General features: G+C 30.2%; 2 protein-coding genes across 2 annotated transcripts in view; one reads left to right on the forward strand and one right to left on the reverse strand.

Annotated features, from left to right (window-relative positions):
• LOC115876170 (aminopeptidase N-like) overlaps positions 1–4200 on the forward strand; it is a 35521-nt gene extending 31321 nt beyond the window's left edge. The window contains 1 exon segment of the mRNA XM_030891855.1: positions 3405–4200. Within this exon segment, the coding sequence (XP_030747715.1) occupies positions 3405–3651 (247 nt within the window). The 3' untranslated portion in view covers positions 3652–4200.
• A 7884-nt stretch (positions 4201–12084) lies between these two features.
• Positions 12085–13888, reverse strand: LOC115876182. Its single transcript, XM_030891878.1, has one exon. The coding sequence runs from the start codon at positions 13702–13704 to the stop codon at positions 12457–12459; it is 1248 nt and encodes a 415-aa protein (XP_030747738.1). The 5' UTR covers positions 13705–13888; the 3' UTR covers positions 12085–12456.
• Between the last annotated feature and the right edge of the window lie 3356 nt (positions 13889–17244).

Raw genomic sequence — 17244 nt, forward strand, 5'->3', positions numbered from 1 at the left:
GGTTCACAGTAGCTTTTTAAAGACAAATTTTTTTTTTCTAATAACTGATTTCAGCTAAACGAAAGTTGACCATAGTATTTTTGTATCTCCCATAAACCCAAAATAAATTCGTATAAATTATTCAAAATAAATTTGCTTCATTTTAAGGAGTTCTTTGAAAAGTTTCAAATACATATTTTTCTGTAAAATAAAATGGGGAAACCTTACAATTTTTAAAATTTACATGGGATTTCCTATGTTCACGTCGACGATGTAACACACGGTATTGTAGATGTGTCATCTGCTGGCTACTGTGTTACTTAAATTATATATTTTTTCTCATCATTGACTCCCCTAACCACCTTTACCAGATATTTAAAACAAAAATTAACCTGGTCAACCAGGTATCTCTTTTTAATTATTTATATCCTCTACGCCTCTGATCAGTTGAGAACTACTAAATGATAAAGGCCGGGTAGACTAAACGGTAGCTTGTGTCGCCTGTTGGATTTAGAGGTAGGAGGTAGGCTCCCGACCCTTGGAGGAGGTGCTAGCTTGTATGCCACTTGCGGAGGATGGTCTCACGCAAGTGTCAGCCACCTCTCCTGTAGTTCTCTTTGGGTTTGGCCCCTTGGAACTTTCATTGTTACTGTTCCCAGTGTCGCTAGGGGGTTTCCCCACAGCTTCACCGGTGATGTTTTTATTACTATTATTATCAGATCTCATAGTGTTCCTATGAGTCGCTAGGGACAGTCGGTCCACTTCTACAGAGCCCCGCATGTAGAAGTAAGGGGTAAAATACAATGGGGTGTCCCCCGGTGCCCCAAGGTTGAGTATGTCCGTAGCCCCGCCCGGTATCGTTATATGTCTTGGTGCAATTCCCTGGCCACGACACTACAGTCAGGAACAAGACGATGAGTGAGATGCTTCTTAGACCAAGCCAAGGGCTAGAGGGGATTCCCCCCAGCACCTGACCAGGAGCTTCCCCACCAACGACAAGGTCTTGCATCTCCTAGGGGAAGTGGCTACTGTGTTACTTAAATTATATATTTTTTCTCATCATTGACTACCCTAACCACCTTTACTAGATATTTAAAACAAAAATTAACCTGGTCAACCAGGTATCTCTTTTTAATTATTTATATCCTCTACGCCTCTGATCAGTTGAGAACTACTAAATGATAAACGTTCAAAGTATTTGGACATTGCTATAGAAAACTAATATTAGCAAATCGTTATTATATGCAAATTCGCTCCATTGGTTAATTTTGACACTTAGTACCTATGTTGCAATATAAAATAAATATTGTTTATTCCATTTTGTACAACTAAATTTTAAAGTAAACGCACTTCAAAACGAGGTGCATATATTTTTTACCGTTGTTCAGTTTGAAGCTCGTTAATTTGAATTCCTTTTTGTTGATAACGTAAAAAATAATGATAATAAAAGCATATCGCCATAAATTATGGCTTACTTGAAATAATTATACTGAATAAGCTAGTTTAAAATAATTTATTAGATCTAAAAAAATATAATGGGCAAGCATTACTAATATTTTTGATAATTATTATTAACGTTCATGTTATAATTACTGTCGCTCAGAGTATTAAAAAAGAGCAAATTATAATTCATTACAGCATTTCATGTCTTTAGAACTGTGTGTATTTATTTCAGTTTAAAGTTAAATGTGTGGTTCCGTCTTAACATACGATACCTAAGTGAATATCTAGATAGCTACGCAGATTTCCATGCAAATAATATTAAGTTGACAGGCTGGTTATGAATAGTCTGTGGTATAAATCAAAATATACCGGTTGCGTCTCAAAAGTGGATGACCGCTATAACTTTTTAATTTTTTTTTGAGAAAAATTGGTATGTTAGTAATATGACATAAATTAGGATTTATTGACCTATTCAATTCTTTTCGGTCACGTCCTGTTTCACCGGAAATGACTACAACTTTTAATTTTTAGATGGTATGATATTTTTTACATTATTCGGTAGAAAACGTTATGAATCACATTTTGCAATTTCAAATAAACGATATTCTAAAATGTGAAAAGTTGACATATATGTCATTCTACTTAGAGTGTCATTTACTATCGAATAAATTAACAAAATACCGAGGGTGCTAGTTAAAAATCAAAAGTAGTTAATTCCGGTGAAACAGGAAGTGACCAAAAACAATTGAATACGTCAATCATTCCTAATTTTTGTCATATACTAACATACCAAGTGTAGATTTTTCAACTGAACAAATAAAAAAGTTATAGGGCTATATTTTTAATGATTATGAACTTTTTTTTATTAGTAATTTTATTTATCACTCTGAGGTCTAATATTTGTCCTTAACCTTGTTCAATCAAACGCTTAGGATAACCGAAATTGAAATGGAATAATTAAAAATGCGGACGCTTAATTTTGCAATATCCACACATACATAAATAAATTAGGTCATATTACAAAACGTAATTACACTTGTACCAGAGCAAAGGCACAGCGCACTTGATTTGTTTCGGCAATATGTATCTGTCTATGAGAACGATATCTTGAATTTGACGTGAAAGTTGTTTCCACTGAAAACAGATGAAAAATCTAATAACAAATGGTGTGTAAATTAATGGAAAATTTGGTTGTTTTTTTTTCTTAGTTAAAAAAAATATTAAAAAAATCTTGACAAACCTGAACTCGATTGACAACAACCTGGCAACAAGCAAAGTTCTTACCAGCAGCGTTAATACGAATAAATATTAAAAAAATATAACGAAGATTAATAAATGCAACATTTGTGTCTTTTAAAGATGGGACAAAATATACAAATTTTCAGTGAGAAATAAAATTATGTATCATGGGAATTATAAAGTGTTAATAACTTTGACAACTAACACAAATTTTGCCTTTAATAACTAATGCCGGGTCCAGACAAAGCAGACGAAACAACGACAAGACAGAAACATTCATGTTTTACGACAAAATTGCGACAAATCCAATACATTTCAGCGACATTTTTGTCTAATTTTTGTTTTGTTTCAAAATTCGGAGACTTTTCAATGTCCCGTCTCGAGTCAGTAAAGATCAAAGTGTCTATGTTTTGTTCGAATATTTTACGGCAAGTTGTCGGCGCTGTATGGATGTGGCGTGTGCTGCCAACAGTAGGAGATCAGTGAAATCACACATGGTTAAAAAAACTCATTCGCAACAACTAAACTTTTGACTTTGTTGTACTTTTGTTCTTGCGGTGTGGACATTTTGTCTCAAGTTTGTCTTGACAGAATTCCCCATTTTTGTCGCAAGTTTGTCTTGTTTTTGTCTCAAAATGTTGTTTACCTTTTGTCGCCTTGGTCTGGACCCTGCATAACAACCTTCATAGATAAATAACATTTTTTTTAAAATTCTAATTTGTCTATTTTCCCAATCAACACAGGTTTGAAGAAAAACCCATGCTCTGGAACAGCATCATAACATCCGCTACCACAGTGTTTAAAACACAAGAAGGACTGGATATGGTGTCCGAACTCTATTTGGAAAGACAAACAGAATTTGGAAACGCAGATTTCGTCATAGAAAAAGCCTTGAAAAATATCAAGGAAGAAACCAAGTGGAGCAACGAAAACCTACCAGTCATCGAAAAATGGCTGGATGGTTATTTGAAGAACAACCAAGTGAAGTAACTCGGCAACCAAGTGAATATAAAATAAAAATATATTAGTGTATACATATTATGTTAGATTTTTACTGTTATTTCTTTTTATTTTGTTTTTTGTACATAATTAGAGAAAGATATACTATTCCTACGTATTTAGTTTATTTTAAGTAATAAAAATAAGCAGGGGCGTCTCTATAGGAGGGGCTACTTGAGTGATTATATAGATAAAATTCATTTATACTGAATCATCAACAATTTGCAAAGGATGCTGTAAAAATAAAAAATCTCATTAATCTTGACTTTTTGTTTTTACATTTATTTATGATTCTTATTAGTTGTTGTAAAGTTAAGGCATGTTAATTATTTAAATATCTTGATGTATTTTGATAAAAATCGTGTCATAAGTAGAAAAATGTCTGCTTGAAGTTGTAGGAATTTAGGCTCCTTCAAAAAAGGTCTAGACCCGCCCCTGTAAATAATAATAATATTCGGTGAGATAAAATGAATGCAATAGCGATGTACAGCTGAAAATGTTTTATTATTGACATAGTAATATATAATTTTTAATCAGTAAGATTGGGTGTCTGGTATTTTATTTCTTGTGAACAAACATTATAAACTTAGGTGTAGGTTTATTGTTTACTGATTAATGTGAATATCAGTCCTATCGCAGAATAACAAGAAAATAACAACTTTATTGATATCAAGACGATTTTATTGTTATTTAGACATCGTTGAACAGTCTATATAGATAAAAATATGTAAAGGTATCGTATACCGGGTGCGTCTCAAAAGTGGCTCACCATTATAACTTTTTTATTTTTCAAATAAAAAAAAACGAGATTTAGTATGTTAGTATATGACATAAATTAGGATTGATTGACATATTATTCAATTGTTTTCGATCACTTCCTGTTTCACCGGATAATAAATGACACTCTGAATAGAATGACATATAATAATATGTAAACTATGGTATTTTTGCTTAATAGAAAATTAAATTTTAAATTTCAATCTAGGATGTCATGGCTGTGGTAAAAACACTAATTTATAATCAAGGAACCTTGGAAAATATATTTGATTGTCTCATGTCCTGGCCGGTTAAAAGTTAATGTCCTGGCCGTTGTAATCATAGTATCTCAATTTTTTCAAATGGAACGAGGGTGGCTCGTTAGCATATTTGGAAAAAGCATTTTTTACGAATAATGTGGTACCACACACTTGGTATTTCGAGTCAAATTGTCGTTATGAATCGCATTTTGCAACTTCAAATAAATCATATTCAGATCAAAAGTTGACATATCATATGTCATTCTATTCAGAGTGTTATTTTCTATCGAGTAAAGTAATAAAATACGGAAGGTGTCATTTAAGAATCAAAAGTTGTAGTCATTTTCTGTGAAACAGGAAGTGACCGAAAACAGTTGAATACGTCAATCAATCCTAATTTATGTCATATACTAACATACCAAATCCCGATTTTTTATCTGAAAAAATAAAAAAGTGGTGAGCCACTTTTCAGACGCACCCGGTAGATACGCTCTCGCAAACATATCTATGATGCCTGATTATAAAAACTATATTCTTCAATATCTACATACCGGGTGATGCATCATAGTTGGAATCATAGAAATCTCTGCAAATTTTGAAAATAAATAGGAGTTTTAAAAATGTGTGTATGGTAAATTTACAAATTTACATGTCAAATTGGACAATTTTGGACATATCCCCATATCTTAGGATAAGTTGATAATATATTTTAACAGGGTATTCCATTAAAAAATAATCCCGATTCATTCACACTTTTTTAAGACTAATATAGTATATAGCTCCGTAAAATACAACCTAGTACATATTTTAGGTTTGCACTTAATCAAAGTTACCAAGTTTTTTATTCTAGGAGCTGGTGAAGAACAGACCCTGTATTATACAAGATAAATTTTCATAGTGATTTATAATATTAGCTTTTGATTTGACACCGACATTTTGTTTTTACCTTTGTTTACAGTATTTTATAGACTTTATAATTTTATTTAATAGTCTATCAATTTTTAAACAACTTGTATAATTATGAAGGTCATATGATGCTATACAGGGTGTCCCAGAAATAAGTGCAAATATTTTAAGGGGTGGTAGATCTCGATAAAAGAAACATATTTTCTCTTTATCGTTTTTCAAATAAGTCTAAAATAACGGAGTTATTTTACTTTGAAAATTTCCAAAAAAATGATTTTTTGTTAAAATTTTGAGAACAACTGAATTTTTTTCTGGATTTTCTTTCTTGCAAATTTAATCTAATACTTATGTAGCCATATTATCAAGAAATTATGTTTTAAAACTAAAAATTTCCAAAAAAATTTTTCAAAAAATTTCGAATCTTCAAAATTTTTTTTTCGCAAAAAAAACCTCATAGGCGTGTTTCTGGGGTTGAACTATACTACCAGTTAAAATATTTGCACTTATTTCTGGGACACCTTGTATTAGAAATTTGTAGGTAACTGTTATTAAACTAAATAAAATTATTATACTTTAAAAGTTACGCATCTGCTTAATATCTAGCTAAGAAAAAATAATTCTAATTATTTGTAGGTAAGTACTAAGGAAGTAAATACTAAGGTTATCTATTGTATTAATAATAATTAAAGAAATAACCAGAAATATCAGGCAAAAAGGGTCAAGAGAGAAAATCTATAGTAATATATAAAATTCTTAAGTGACTGACTCACTGATTAATCACGATCCTGCTCAAAACCACTCAACGTACAGTACGTCTGTCCGTTCTGTAGCTACGGGGTATCCGTGAGAGGGGAAACGATATTCTCTCCATGTTTTTTGTAAAAAATTAGACGACGCGTCCCATCAATGAAAATTCGACAAATTTGCAAGTAGCCAATAAAATTAGTGGGCGGAGCGATTTACGGTGACGTACTCGTCAAGTCGACGTATAAAATATATTGCTGTTTATTTAAATGTTTTTTTGTCCGCATTCCTTTCATAGACACAGATCCAGCAGACGTGCTTTACAAGTACGTCTGTCCGTTCTGAGGCTACGGGGTATCCGTGAGAGGGGAAACGATATTCTCTCGATGTTTTTCGTAAAAAATTAGACGACGCGTCCCATCAATAAAAATTCGACAAATTAGTAGCCAATAAAATGAGTGGGCGGAGCGATTTGAGGTGACGTACTCGTCAAGTCGACGTAAAAAATATATTGCTGTTTATTTAAATGTTTTTTGTCCGCATTCCTTTCATAGACACAGATCCAGCAAACGAACTGTAAGAAGCTCAATTTTGGCATACATGGTAAGAAGGGATTTTTCGAAATTCCAGTTCCAAGGGGGTGAAACTATCCCTCAAATATAACAATATTTTTTATTTAAAAAACGGCCAAGTTTCCTAAAAAACGCTTAAACACGTACAGTACGTCTGTCCGTTCTGTAGCTACGGGGTATCCGTGAGAGGGGAAACGATATTCTCTCGATGAAGTAGCCAATAAAATGAGTGGGCGGAACGATTTGCGGTGACGCACTCGTCAAATCGACGTATAAAATATATTGCTGTTTATTTAAATGTTTTTTTGTCCGCATTCCTTTCATAGACACAGATCCAACAGACGTACTGTATATTTTATTTTGTTTTTTTAAATATTTTTAAGATTTTTTTAAAAATGTATACAGGGTATTTCGAAAAATCTGGTCATTGATTAATCACGATCCTGCTTAAAGCGCTTGACGTAAACAGCTGATTTTTGAAAAACCGATTGACTTTAGGGTGTAGAGGTTCGATAAGAAGGGATTTTTCGAAACTCGAATTCTAAGGGAGTAAAACCACCCCTCAAATATTAGAATATTTTTTATTTAAAAACCGGTGAGTTTTTCCAAGGCGGTGAAACTATCCCTTAAATATTACAATATTTTTTATTTAAAAAACGGCCAAGTTTCCGAAAAAACGCTTAAGCACGTATATTTTATTTTGTTGTTTTACATATTTTAAGATTTTTTAAAAATTTATACAGGGTGTTTCATAAAATATGACCATTGAGTAATCACGATTCTGCTTAAACTGCTTGACGTTTAAAGCTGATTTTTGGCAAACGGATTGACTGTGGGGTGTAGAGGTTCGATAAGGAGGGTTTTCTCGAATCTCAAATTCCAAGAGGGTGAAAACGTCCCTAAAAAATTACAATATTTGTTTTTTAAAAAACGGTTAGTCTTTTGGGAAAACGCTTGGACACGCATAATTTATTTTGTTTATTTACATATTTTGAAATTTTTTAAAAAATCATACAGGGTGTTCCAAAAAGTTGGGTAATTTCTTAACCACGATTCTGCTTAAACTTCTTGACGTAAAAAGCTTATTTTTGGCAAACGGATTTTTCGAAAGTCAAATTCCAACGAGATGAAACTACCCCTCAAATATTACCAAGTTATATAATAATATCGCCATATAGTTTTTTCTCATCCTGACATAAATGTGAGAAAATTTTAACCAGTTTGTATGTTAATGGAAATTCTTGCTTTGCTTTATCATCACCATTACAAATGATTAATTCGACGCGAACGAAGTCGCGGGTACACGCTATTAATATGATAAAGAAACAATTTCTGATTTCATTGTTCAAAGAGAAGTTCAAATGTTCAAATTTATCAGGTATAGTAGATAGAAATCTGTCATAAACGTATCTATAGATATTATTTTTGTAAACATAATAAAACAGGTAAAAGTTTTAGCAAGAAAATATTTATTATTTTCGAATGCATTTTTTTTCAAATGCAATTTCTCTTTAAATTGCTTTTAGAGAGTCTTTGTGTCGCATTGTTTGTTGCAAGTCATAATGTACAAATTCGACTCAGGCATCTGTCTTTCACTTTTTTGCAGTAATAACTGAGTTATAACAGCGATTTTGTGCCACCTGTTACTAATAAACAATTCAAACGTAAAAGCGAACCTTTCATACAATTTGTTACACTTTGGTAATACACGAATAGATAATTGCAACAGGTTTGGAAATAATCTTTGAAACAGATAACTGAAAAAATATAAAAAATATTAAAAGAATAGATCATTATTTGTAATTATAGTTATTATTGACTTTAGGAATTTTTTATTTTCTGTATATTCTTTTAACCAAGTGTTAAGTATTAAATACACTATAAAATATACAGTATGTCCCTGGATCGTCTTCACAGGAGGAAGAGCTTTTTTATTATTACATTTTGAGAAAAACGTATCTGATGATTTTTTTGGCTTATACTCTTCCAAATTTTCATATCGTTTTAGAGAAAAATAAAAAAAAAAATATGATTGAATGTTCCTATTTTCTTAGTTTCCTAGTCCTAAAAATCACGTCTAGGTTTTCATTCATTGAAAGATGGTTATTATCGTATTTTTACTGTTGTTACAGTGTCACCCTTTCTGATAAGTAGTATTAACGTTTCTGTAACATTGAACTAAATAAATTTGTTTCTTCTTTAACATTCTAAAACAGCAAAAATATGATGTTAATAAATATTAATAATAACTATTTATCAAAAAATAAAAACGAAGTGATATCACCATTACCATGGATGCGCGTTTTGAATTTGTAGGACTTAACAATTCTTAAAATGTTAATAATAAAAAAAAATCTTTTGTAAAGACAACCAGGGGTATCATACTGTATATTAAACGTTTTAAAACACTCAAATTCAATTATTCATCTATACAGATTAAGAAAAGTTTTTATTATAATATATGTTTGAATCATAAAATATGTCAAATATATTTGAAGTTAAGTTGATTTATTAGTTTTTTATTGTGCGTATCTAATCAAACATAATATTCTTATATAATAATTTGTTATTCGTATTTTGTTGACTTTTAAAAATTTTAAAAAATGTCACGCAAAACTCTTTTGTAACACGCAAAAGTAATTTTTTACTATTTTATAAACAATAATTGACAAAATTTAGAGGAACAAAAATATAGTTTTTGTTTTAATTTTTAAAGTAAATTTTTTTGGCTATTTTGAACTATTTTTAAAAACTGTTGAGAAAAAACGGTTAAAATGTTAAACAGAAAATATAGCCTTTTATCGAGACCTACCAACCCTGAAAATATGTAGCCTTATTTAAGGCTCACTCTGTATATATTAAAATATTTTTTTATACTAATAATATATTAATACATTTTACTTTAAATTTTATAGTATTAAAAATGTATTTTTTTATATTTTTCTATTTTTTACACAACTTGGTATTCTTTTCTGTAAATATACATATATACAGGGTTGTTCACAACATACGAGACGGAGTATTGTAGCTAAATGACTAGATTTTTACAAATTGTAAGTTTTGGGTTCGTTGAAGGACTATTAGAGCTACAATTTAAAAATATTTTTACAAGATACAGGGTGTCCCAAATAAATAAAAAATATCAAAGTTGTATTTTTTAAATGGAACACCCTATATATTATTACATTTTTAGTTTCTACGATTAAAATAAAGGTAAATTTGATTAAGGTTTATTACACTTAAACCTTACCGTTTTTGAAATATTTTCAATTTTGTGAAATTGCAGTATAAATTTTAAGGCTTCATTTCTCCGAGGGTATCAAAGTTTTTAATACTAAAGATTCACTGAAGTTTATTTATTGATCAGCTATAGTGTTGCAATAATAAAAACTTTATTACCTTATACAGAGTGTCTAAAAATTTATTTTAAATAATTACTAGCTTTAAACGGCAATAACTTGTTTGATTTAAATGGAACACCCCGTATATTTTATGAGAATCAGATGCACAATTTATTTGTCTATCAAATTGTATTATACCGTTTTTTACCTATCTCTTCAAGTTTCCGTAGAAAATGTATTTTGTTGTAATTTAGAACTCATTTATCAATATACCCATGGAATACTGACATTTTAGATTATTTTTAAAGATGTACCAAATTTTTAAAGAGTACAGATACTAATATTGCTCCAATACTAAAAAAGTGAATTATGTATGTGTATTAGACAGTGTGGTAAAAAGTAACACCTTAAAAATGATATTTAATTTTTTGACAAATGCTTATTTATAACAACAGAGACGTTCATTTTCATAACTTATTATTATATTGATTTCTGATTCAAATCCACATTTATTTAGAATAATTTATTAACGAACACAATTAAGTATGTAGTTAAATAGTATTTGGGCGGAAATACTGGTGGTATATTTAATTAATGGTATACTCTTTTATCAAGATTTAGATAGTTTTCTTTTTGCATATAAATGGTTAGTAATATTATCGTTTTACTAAAAACGATAATATTACTAGCCTGTACATTTTTTACATTTGTTGTTTTAAAAACAATCTAAAATGTCAATATTCCATGGGTATATTGATAAATGAGGTCTAAATTATAAGAAAATGCATTTTCTACGAAAACTTGAAAGAATAAGTAAGAAGTGGTATAATACAATTTGATAGACAATTAAATTGTGCATCTGATTCTCATAAAATATACAGGGTGTTCTATTTAAAGTAAATAAGTTATTGCCGTTTAGAACTAGTAATTATTTAAAATAAATTTTTAGACACTCTGTATAAGGTAGTATAATTTTTATTATTGCAACACAATAACTGATCAATAAATAAACTTCAGTAAATATTTAGTATTAAAAACTTTGATATCCTCGGAGAAATGAAGCCTTAAAATTTATACTGCAATTTAGCAAAATTGAAAATATTTCAAAAACGGTAAGGTTTAAGTGTAATAAACCTTAATCAAATTTACCTTTATTTTAATGGTAGAAACTAAAAATGCAATAATATACAGGGTGTTCCATTTAAAAAAATACAACTTTGATATTTTTTATTTATTTGGGACACTCTGTATCTTGTAAAAATATTTTTAAATTGTAGCTCTAATAGTCCTTCAACGAACCCAAATCTTACATTTTGTAAAAATCTAATCGTTTAGCTACAATACTCCGTGTCGTATGTGGTGAACAACCCTGTATATATAATACAAGTTTTAACAAAAAAAAATATATTCCGTGTAAGATGGTCAATACTATGATTGCTGTGTCTCAAAAAAATAAATAGATTTTCAATTATACAGGGTGAGTCTTAAATAAGTACAAATATTTTCAGGCCTGGTAGATCTCGGTAAAAGAAACATATTTTCTCTTTATCATTTTTCAGACAAGTCCAAAATAATCGAGTTATTTTACTTAGAAAATTAAAAAAAATATATTTTTTGCTTAAATTTTGAGAACCACTCAAAAAAGTCAAATTAAAAAAAATTCTCAAAAAAACCCTCAATCGTGTTTTTGGGGTCAAAATACACTACCACTAATTTACCATATTTGCACTTATTTACCATATTAAGACTCACCCTGTATATTTCTATTGAAAGTTTTTGGGCCTATAATAAAACAATTATTAACAAATAAAAAAGAAGACAAAATATTTTATTATTTCTTTGGGTATGGAATACATAATATTGACAAAAAATAACATGTAATAAATATGTACAATGTGTTTTATTTTTATCTACAACTTATTAAAAATAAAGTAACAATATGGAACTTAAGCATAAAAAAATTAATTATTTACATTTTTAAATAACTTGAAAAATTATGAACATTATTGTAAAAAAAATTAGCCAAAGATTTTTGAACATAGATTTAATATAGATATACTTTTTATATATTTCTTATAAAATTTATTTAATTCTAAACATTAGAAAAAATATCACTATATGTCATTTCATACTTTTACTTAAGCTATAATTAATTACACCCACCTCGAAACACTTTTTATTTATATAATTAACTAATTTAAAAATAAAACAATTTATTTATATCCATCCTCGTTTCACCAGAGACAAAACTGTATCTTTCAGTTTTCTCCGATGATTGGGACCTAACAAATCTTTCCTACTCCAGTCAGTATCCTGAAACTCCTCCGAACTATTTGTCACTTTACCTCGTTCAGTACAGATCGGTTTCAACATTATCAACACATGGTATATTTCTGTAGGGGCCACTTTATTCAACTCTTCCAGAAAATTATTCCAGGAGTACGGTTCCAGATCCAAAGAATAATATGAGAGATTCTTAATTAAATTTTCGTGATAGAGTTTAAGGAATTCATCAAAGTGTTCTTCAAGAACACTGTTAACCACGCTGGTGTACAAGAAGAAGACTAGGTCAGTTACACAGGACCAAAATCTGTTTAACTGTAAATCCACGATCTTGTTTTTGATGGTTTTACCTGTTTCATCCTTGAGGATCATGGTGTTACTGACCCAGAAGTCTGCGTGACAGATTGTACCCCAAACATCACTTTCATTCTCCCTCAAAACCCAGGGTTTCTTGGCACCTGCATCAGCAACCTTCTGAATCCTCTCCAAATAAGGTCCTAGTTCCGGAACATCCCTCGCACCATCCAGAATAGCATTATGGAACGCCAACCCTACTTCTTCAGGAAGTGTATCAAGTCCCCGATTGAACACACCACTCGGAAGAACTTTTTGTTGGAACAGTTCAGGTTTAAGGAGTCTCAGAGCTATAGGGGTGGCATGGAACCTAGCCAGATCTTTCAGAATCACCCTGGTGGCACTCAAATCAAACCCTTTGAGTCTATCTTCAGTTACGAAGCCCTGGACTTTGAGGTTTTCGAAAATAAGAACCGCGTCCTCGTTGACGGTTGAGTTTTTGTTCTCGTCCAGGTTCAAGCGTGCTCCGAAGCATCTAGGGAACAGGTTGTCGTGTAGGTCACGTTCTGGAACGTTGTGCTCTAACTGGAACTGGACTAATGTTGGAATGGATTCTGTGTAGGCTATGACTTCTTTTTTGAAAGTTACTGGAATGTCGAAAGCTAGTCTGAGCATTTCGTTGGCTGGGATGAGTTTAGCGACTAATTTTAACTCTTCTTCAGGTTGTTTTGAGTGGCGTTTGATCTTGACCTCAAGCGCGAGCATTACGGAGCCGTAGTGCTCACCTGGAGCGGTGAGCAGGGTGGTTTTTTCATCCAAAATTTCTATGTCCTCGCCTACTGAGCGCCGCAGTAGGCTCTGGAGATCGGCTACTTTCGATTTAGCCATTGTTGCGTGAGTACTAGCGGTTAGTACGACCGATACGCGGGTACTGATCGTTTATAGGCGGCGACAAAAACTTAACTAAAAACAATCGAGTTAATTTTTCGGTTTTGAACGCCGCGAGGGGTATAGGGGGGAAAGGGGGGAGGTACGAGCGTGTATTTTTGCCGGTGTCTTATGATAATAAGCCAAGCGCGATTATCTAATTGACTGGATAATCGGATGTTATCTATTTAAGTACTGCTTTCAGTATGGTACGTACGATTGGAAAATAGGTCAGATTGTCATGTTCTTAAGGATCATGTATATTTACGCAGCTACGAAATGCATTTATCGATTATCTACTGAATGTTATCCAAAATATTAAATTTTTATTTTATTTTTTACTACAAAACATAAAAAAATGTATAAATTTTTATTTCTAGCTCATTGTTTGCACATGTAGATTTTCACCCAATTTTCAAATCATTTTTAATGAGAACCTTCAAAAACGGGTATTTTTTTTAAATGCATGGCAGCTATTGGGAATGCATCAGTTTCCATTGTTTCAATTTTTTGAGTACTCAATGCCAATTTAACCCAATTATTTTGTTTATATACAGGGTGAGTCATAAATATGTAAGTGCAAATATATTTAAGGGTAGTTGATTTCGACCCTTGAATCTGACACGTTTTTTGAAAAAAATTGTCAAAATTTAAAAATTTTAGTTGATTAATGTTATATCTTAATAGTATGGCAACACAGAAAGAAGGGATTAAATTTAGAGGAAAGGAAAAAGAAAACAGAAAAAATCCAGTGGTTTTCAAAATTTAAGAAAAGAATCATTATTTTTTAAATTTTCAAAATAAAATAACTCGGTTATATTTTGGACTTATTTTAAAAATGACAAAGATAAATATATTTATTTTATACAGATCTATAATCTGAATAACAACGCAGGACAGATTTCGACAGACGATGACAGAGAAAGGCAGATAAAATCCATACCAATTCATCTTTTTCACTAAAGAGAGTTTTCTATTTTTTTAAGTTAACTATACAAGGTGTCTCATAAATAAGTGCAAATATTTTAACTGGTAGTATAGTTCAACCCCAGAAATACACCTATGAGGTTCTTTTCGGAAAAAAAATTTTTGGAAAATTTTTTGGAATTTCTTTTTTTTTAGTTTTTAGTTAAAAAACCTAATTTCTTGATAATATGGCAACATAGGTAGTAGATTAAATTTACAAGAAAGAAAATCCAGAAAAGATCCAGTGGTTCTCAAAATTTGAGCAAAAAATATTTTTTTTTTGAAATTTTCAAAGTAAAATATCTCCGTTATTTTGGACTTATTTGAAAAACGATAAAGAGAAAATATGTTTCTTTTATCGAGATCTACCACTCATTAAATTACTTGCACTTATTTCTGAGATACCCTGTATATGGGTTTATACAGGGTAAGTCTTAAATAAGTGCAAATATTTTTAGGGGTAATATGTTTCGACTCCACAAACACGATTATGAGATTTTTTTCGCGAACATTTTTTTTGAAAATTGGGAATTTTTACCGCGAATATTTGCGAAACCGTTAAGAATTTTGAAGTATTCTAAAAAAACATGTTTATTTTTTAATTTTCCATCTATTGAAAAAATAATATACAAGGTGTTCCATTTAAAAAATAGAACAAGAAAAATTATTTCATATTTTAGAAATTTTCGTAGTTTCGCGTAGAATTTTGAACATCCTGTATGATTTACGATTACCATATTTATAGCAAAGTAAGTACGGACCATCTAAAGTAAAAACCTAATATAGTTTTGATTTCAGGGGTGTTCTTATATTTTTAATAATTTTTTTAAGAAAGTCTGTAAAAATATTTAATTTTTATTTATTTATTAATATCTCTGAAACTATCGAAATATATTTACCTATATCTCAGGGTTATGTAAAGTGATCTGGAAGGAAGCCAAAAATGCAATAACATACAGGGTGTTCCATTAAAAAAAAAATCATTCCGATCCAATTACATTTTTTTGAGCCATTCTGTAGAAGTTAAAATATTTTCCTGAAATACATCCTAATACATACTTTAGGTTTGCACTTATTCAACATTTCTAAGTTGTTTATTATAGGAACTACATATGCCCGACGCACTATTGCCGAACCCTGTATACCAATGTGGAAAGAAAAAGTAAAAAAATACGCAGTTGTAAATAAACAGTTAAAAATAATTTTAAGTACCCAAAAACCTCGGATAAGTAGCCTGAAATCCTAAACAAGGCTATATCATACCTACTAATTTTATTCAAACCACTCCACTATAATTTATTTGAGATAATTAGTCTGAAAACAGTATTAATTTTGCCAAATAACTGCTTATTTTTTTATGTAAATTATTACAGTAATCTGTCCTTAACATTAGATTAGCGAAATACACGAAAAAAAAAATTAGCTGTAACGAAAAAGTTCCAAAAATTTTCCTAAACCATCATTAATATATTAATTCTACATAATGTGTATCTATATGTATACGTTCAAGGACATTAAGATCACTCAATAATAATTTATATTAATCAATTGAGATAACTTTAGATGATTTTTATTTTATTTTTATTTGTATGAGAGTAAAAACACTTTATTTCAGAAAAACCCTACGATATATTGTGTAACAAATAACAATAATTGAAATAGATTTTTTCTTGGTAAAGTTTATATTTAAATAATTATTCTAATCTTTAACTATTGATCTTTTATAGCGATTTTAAATTTTCCTAAAATGTAAGAGAATCCCTTTTAAACAGAATCAAAAAGGATGTGTAGTTTCTTGGACAATAATTAGCTATTGAACGAATACTAAATAACATTCTTAGATAAATTTTATTAACCGAGGTATGCTATTCTAATTAGCAGGAAGTTAAAAACAGATTTCATTGAAATGCAATCTATTTTGAATCAAAAACGAATAAAGTCAAACAATCAGATTATTAATTTGTTTAATAGTAAGATTGTTAAAATTAAGATTTTAAAATAAACTTTACAGTTGTTGGTAAATTAATAGATATTATTTCATTCATTAAATAAAAACTACTCGTAGTCCCAATTTATGATATATCGGATTATACATCGTCTCAGGACATACAGGGTGTCCCAATATTCCGTGGACATAGAACTACTACGTCTTTTTAGAATCAAAATAAAGTCATTATGGGCACAATTTACCTTTTTACAAAAGTACTTCGTTTGTCCCGTTAGAGGGCATCAAACTTTCAAAAAATAAATATATTTTTAAAATATTTTAAGAATCGTTATTTCTATTTGAGTGAGGTTTTTGGGCGTCTATGTTTTGCTAAGTGCACATTATTGGGACACTCTGTATAAGATATCCCATGTAAATTTTAAAGGTATTCTGGTTATTTATTTGTTTAAAATGACACGTTTTAAAGTACTTTTTTGAGATCAGACTACCATCAGGCTACCTAACTTTGAAACTCTTCCGTTGAGCTGTTTTAAAATTAGGTCCTTAAAAATACACTTTGCCCCCCAGTAAGGTAATAACCTGAGACT

Source organism: Sitophilus oryzae, unplaced genomic scaffold (genome assembly GCF_002938485.1).
Source record: "Sitophilus oryzae breed Bouriz unplaced genomic scaffold, Soryzae_2.0 scaffold_1420_pilon_pilon, whole genome shotgun sequence".
Lineage (NCBI taxonomy): Eukaryota > Metazoa > Arthropoda > Insecta > Coleoptera > Curculionidae > Sitophilus > Sitophilus oryzae.

What these genes read in the sequence shown, in the direction of transcription:
- LOC115876182 (XM_030891878.1), bottom strand. Translation starts at nt 13,704, where the DNA reads ATGGCTAAATCGAAAGTAGCCGATCTCCAGAGCCTACTGCGGCGCTCA.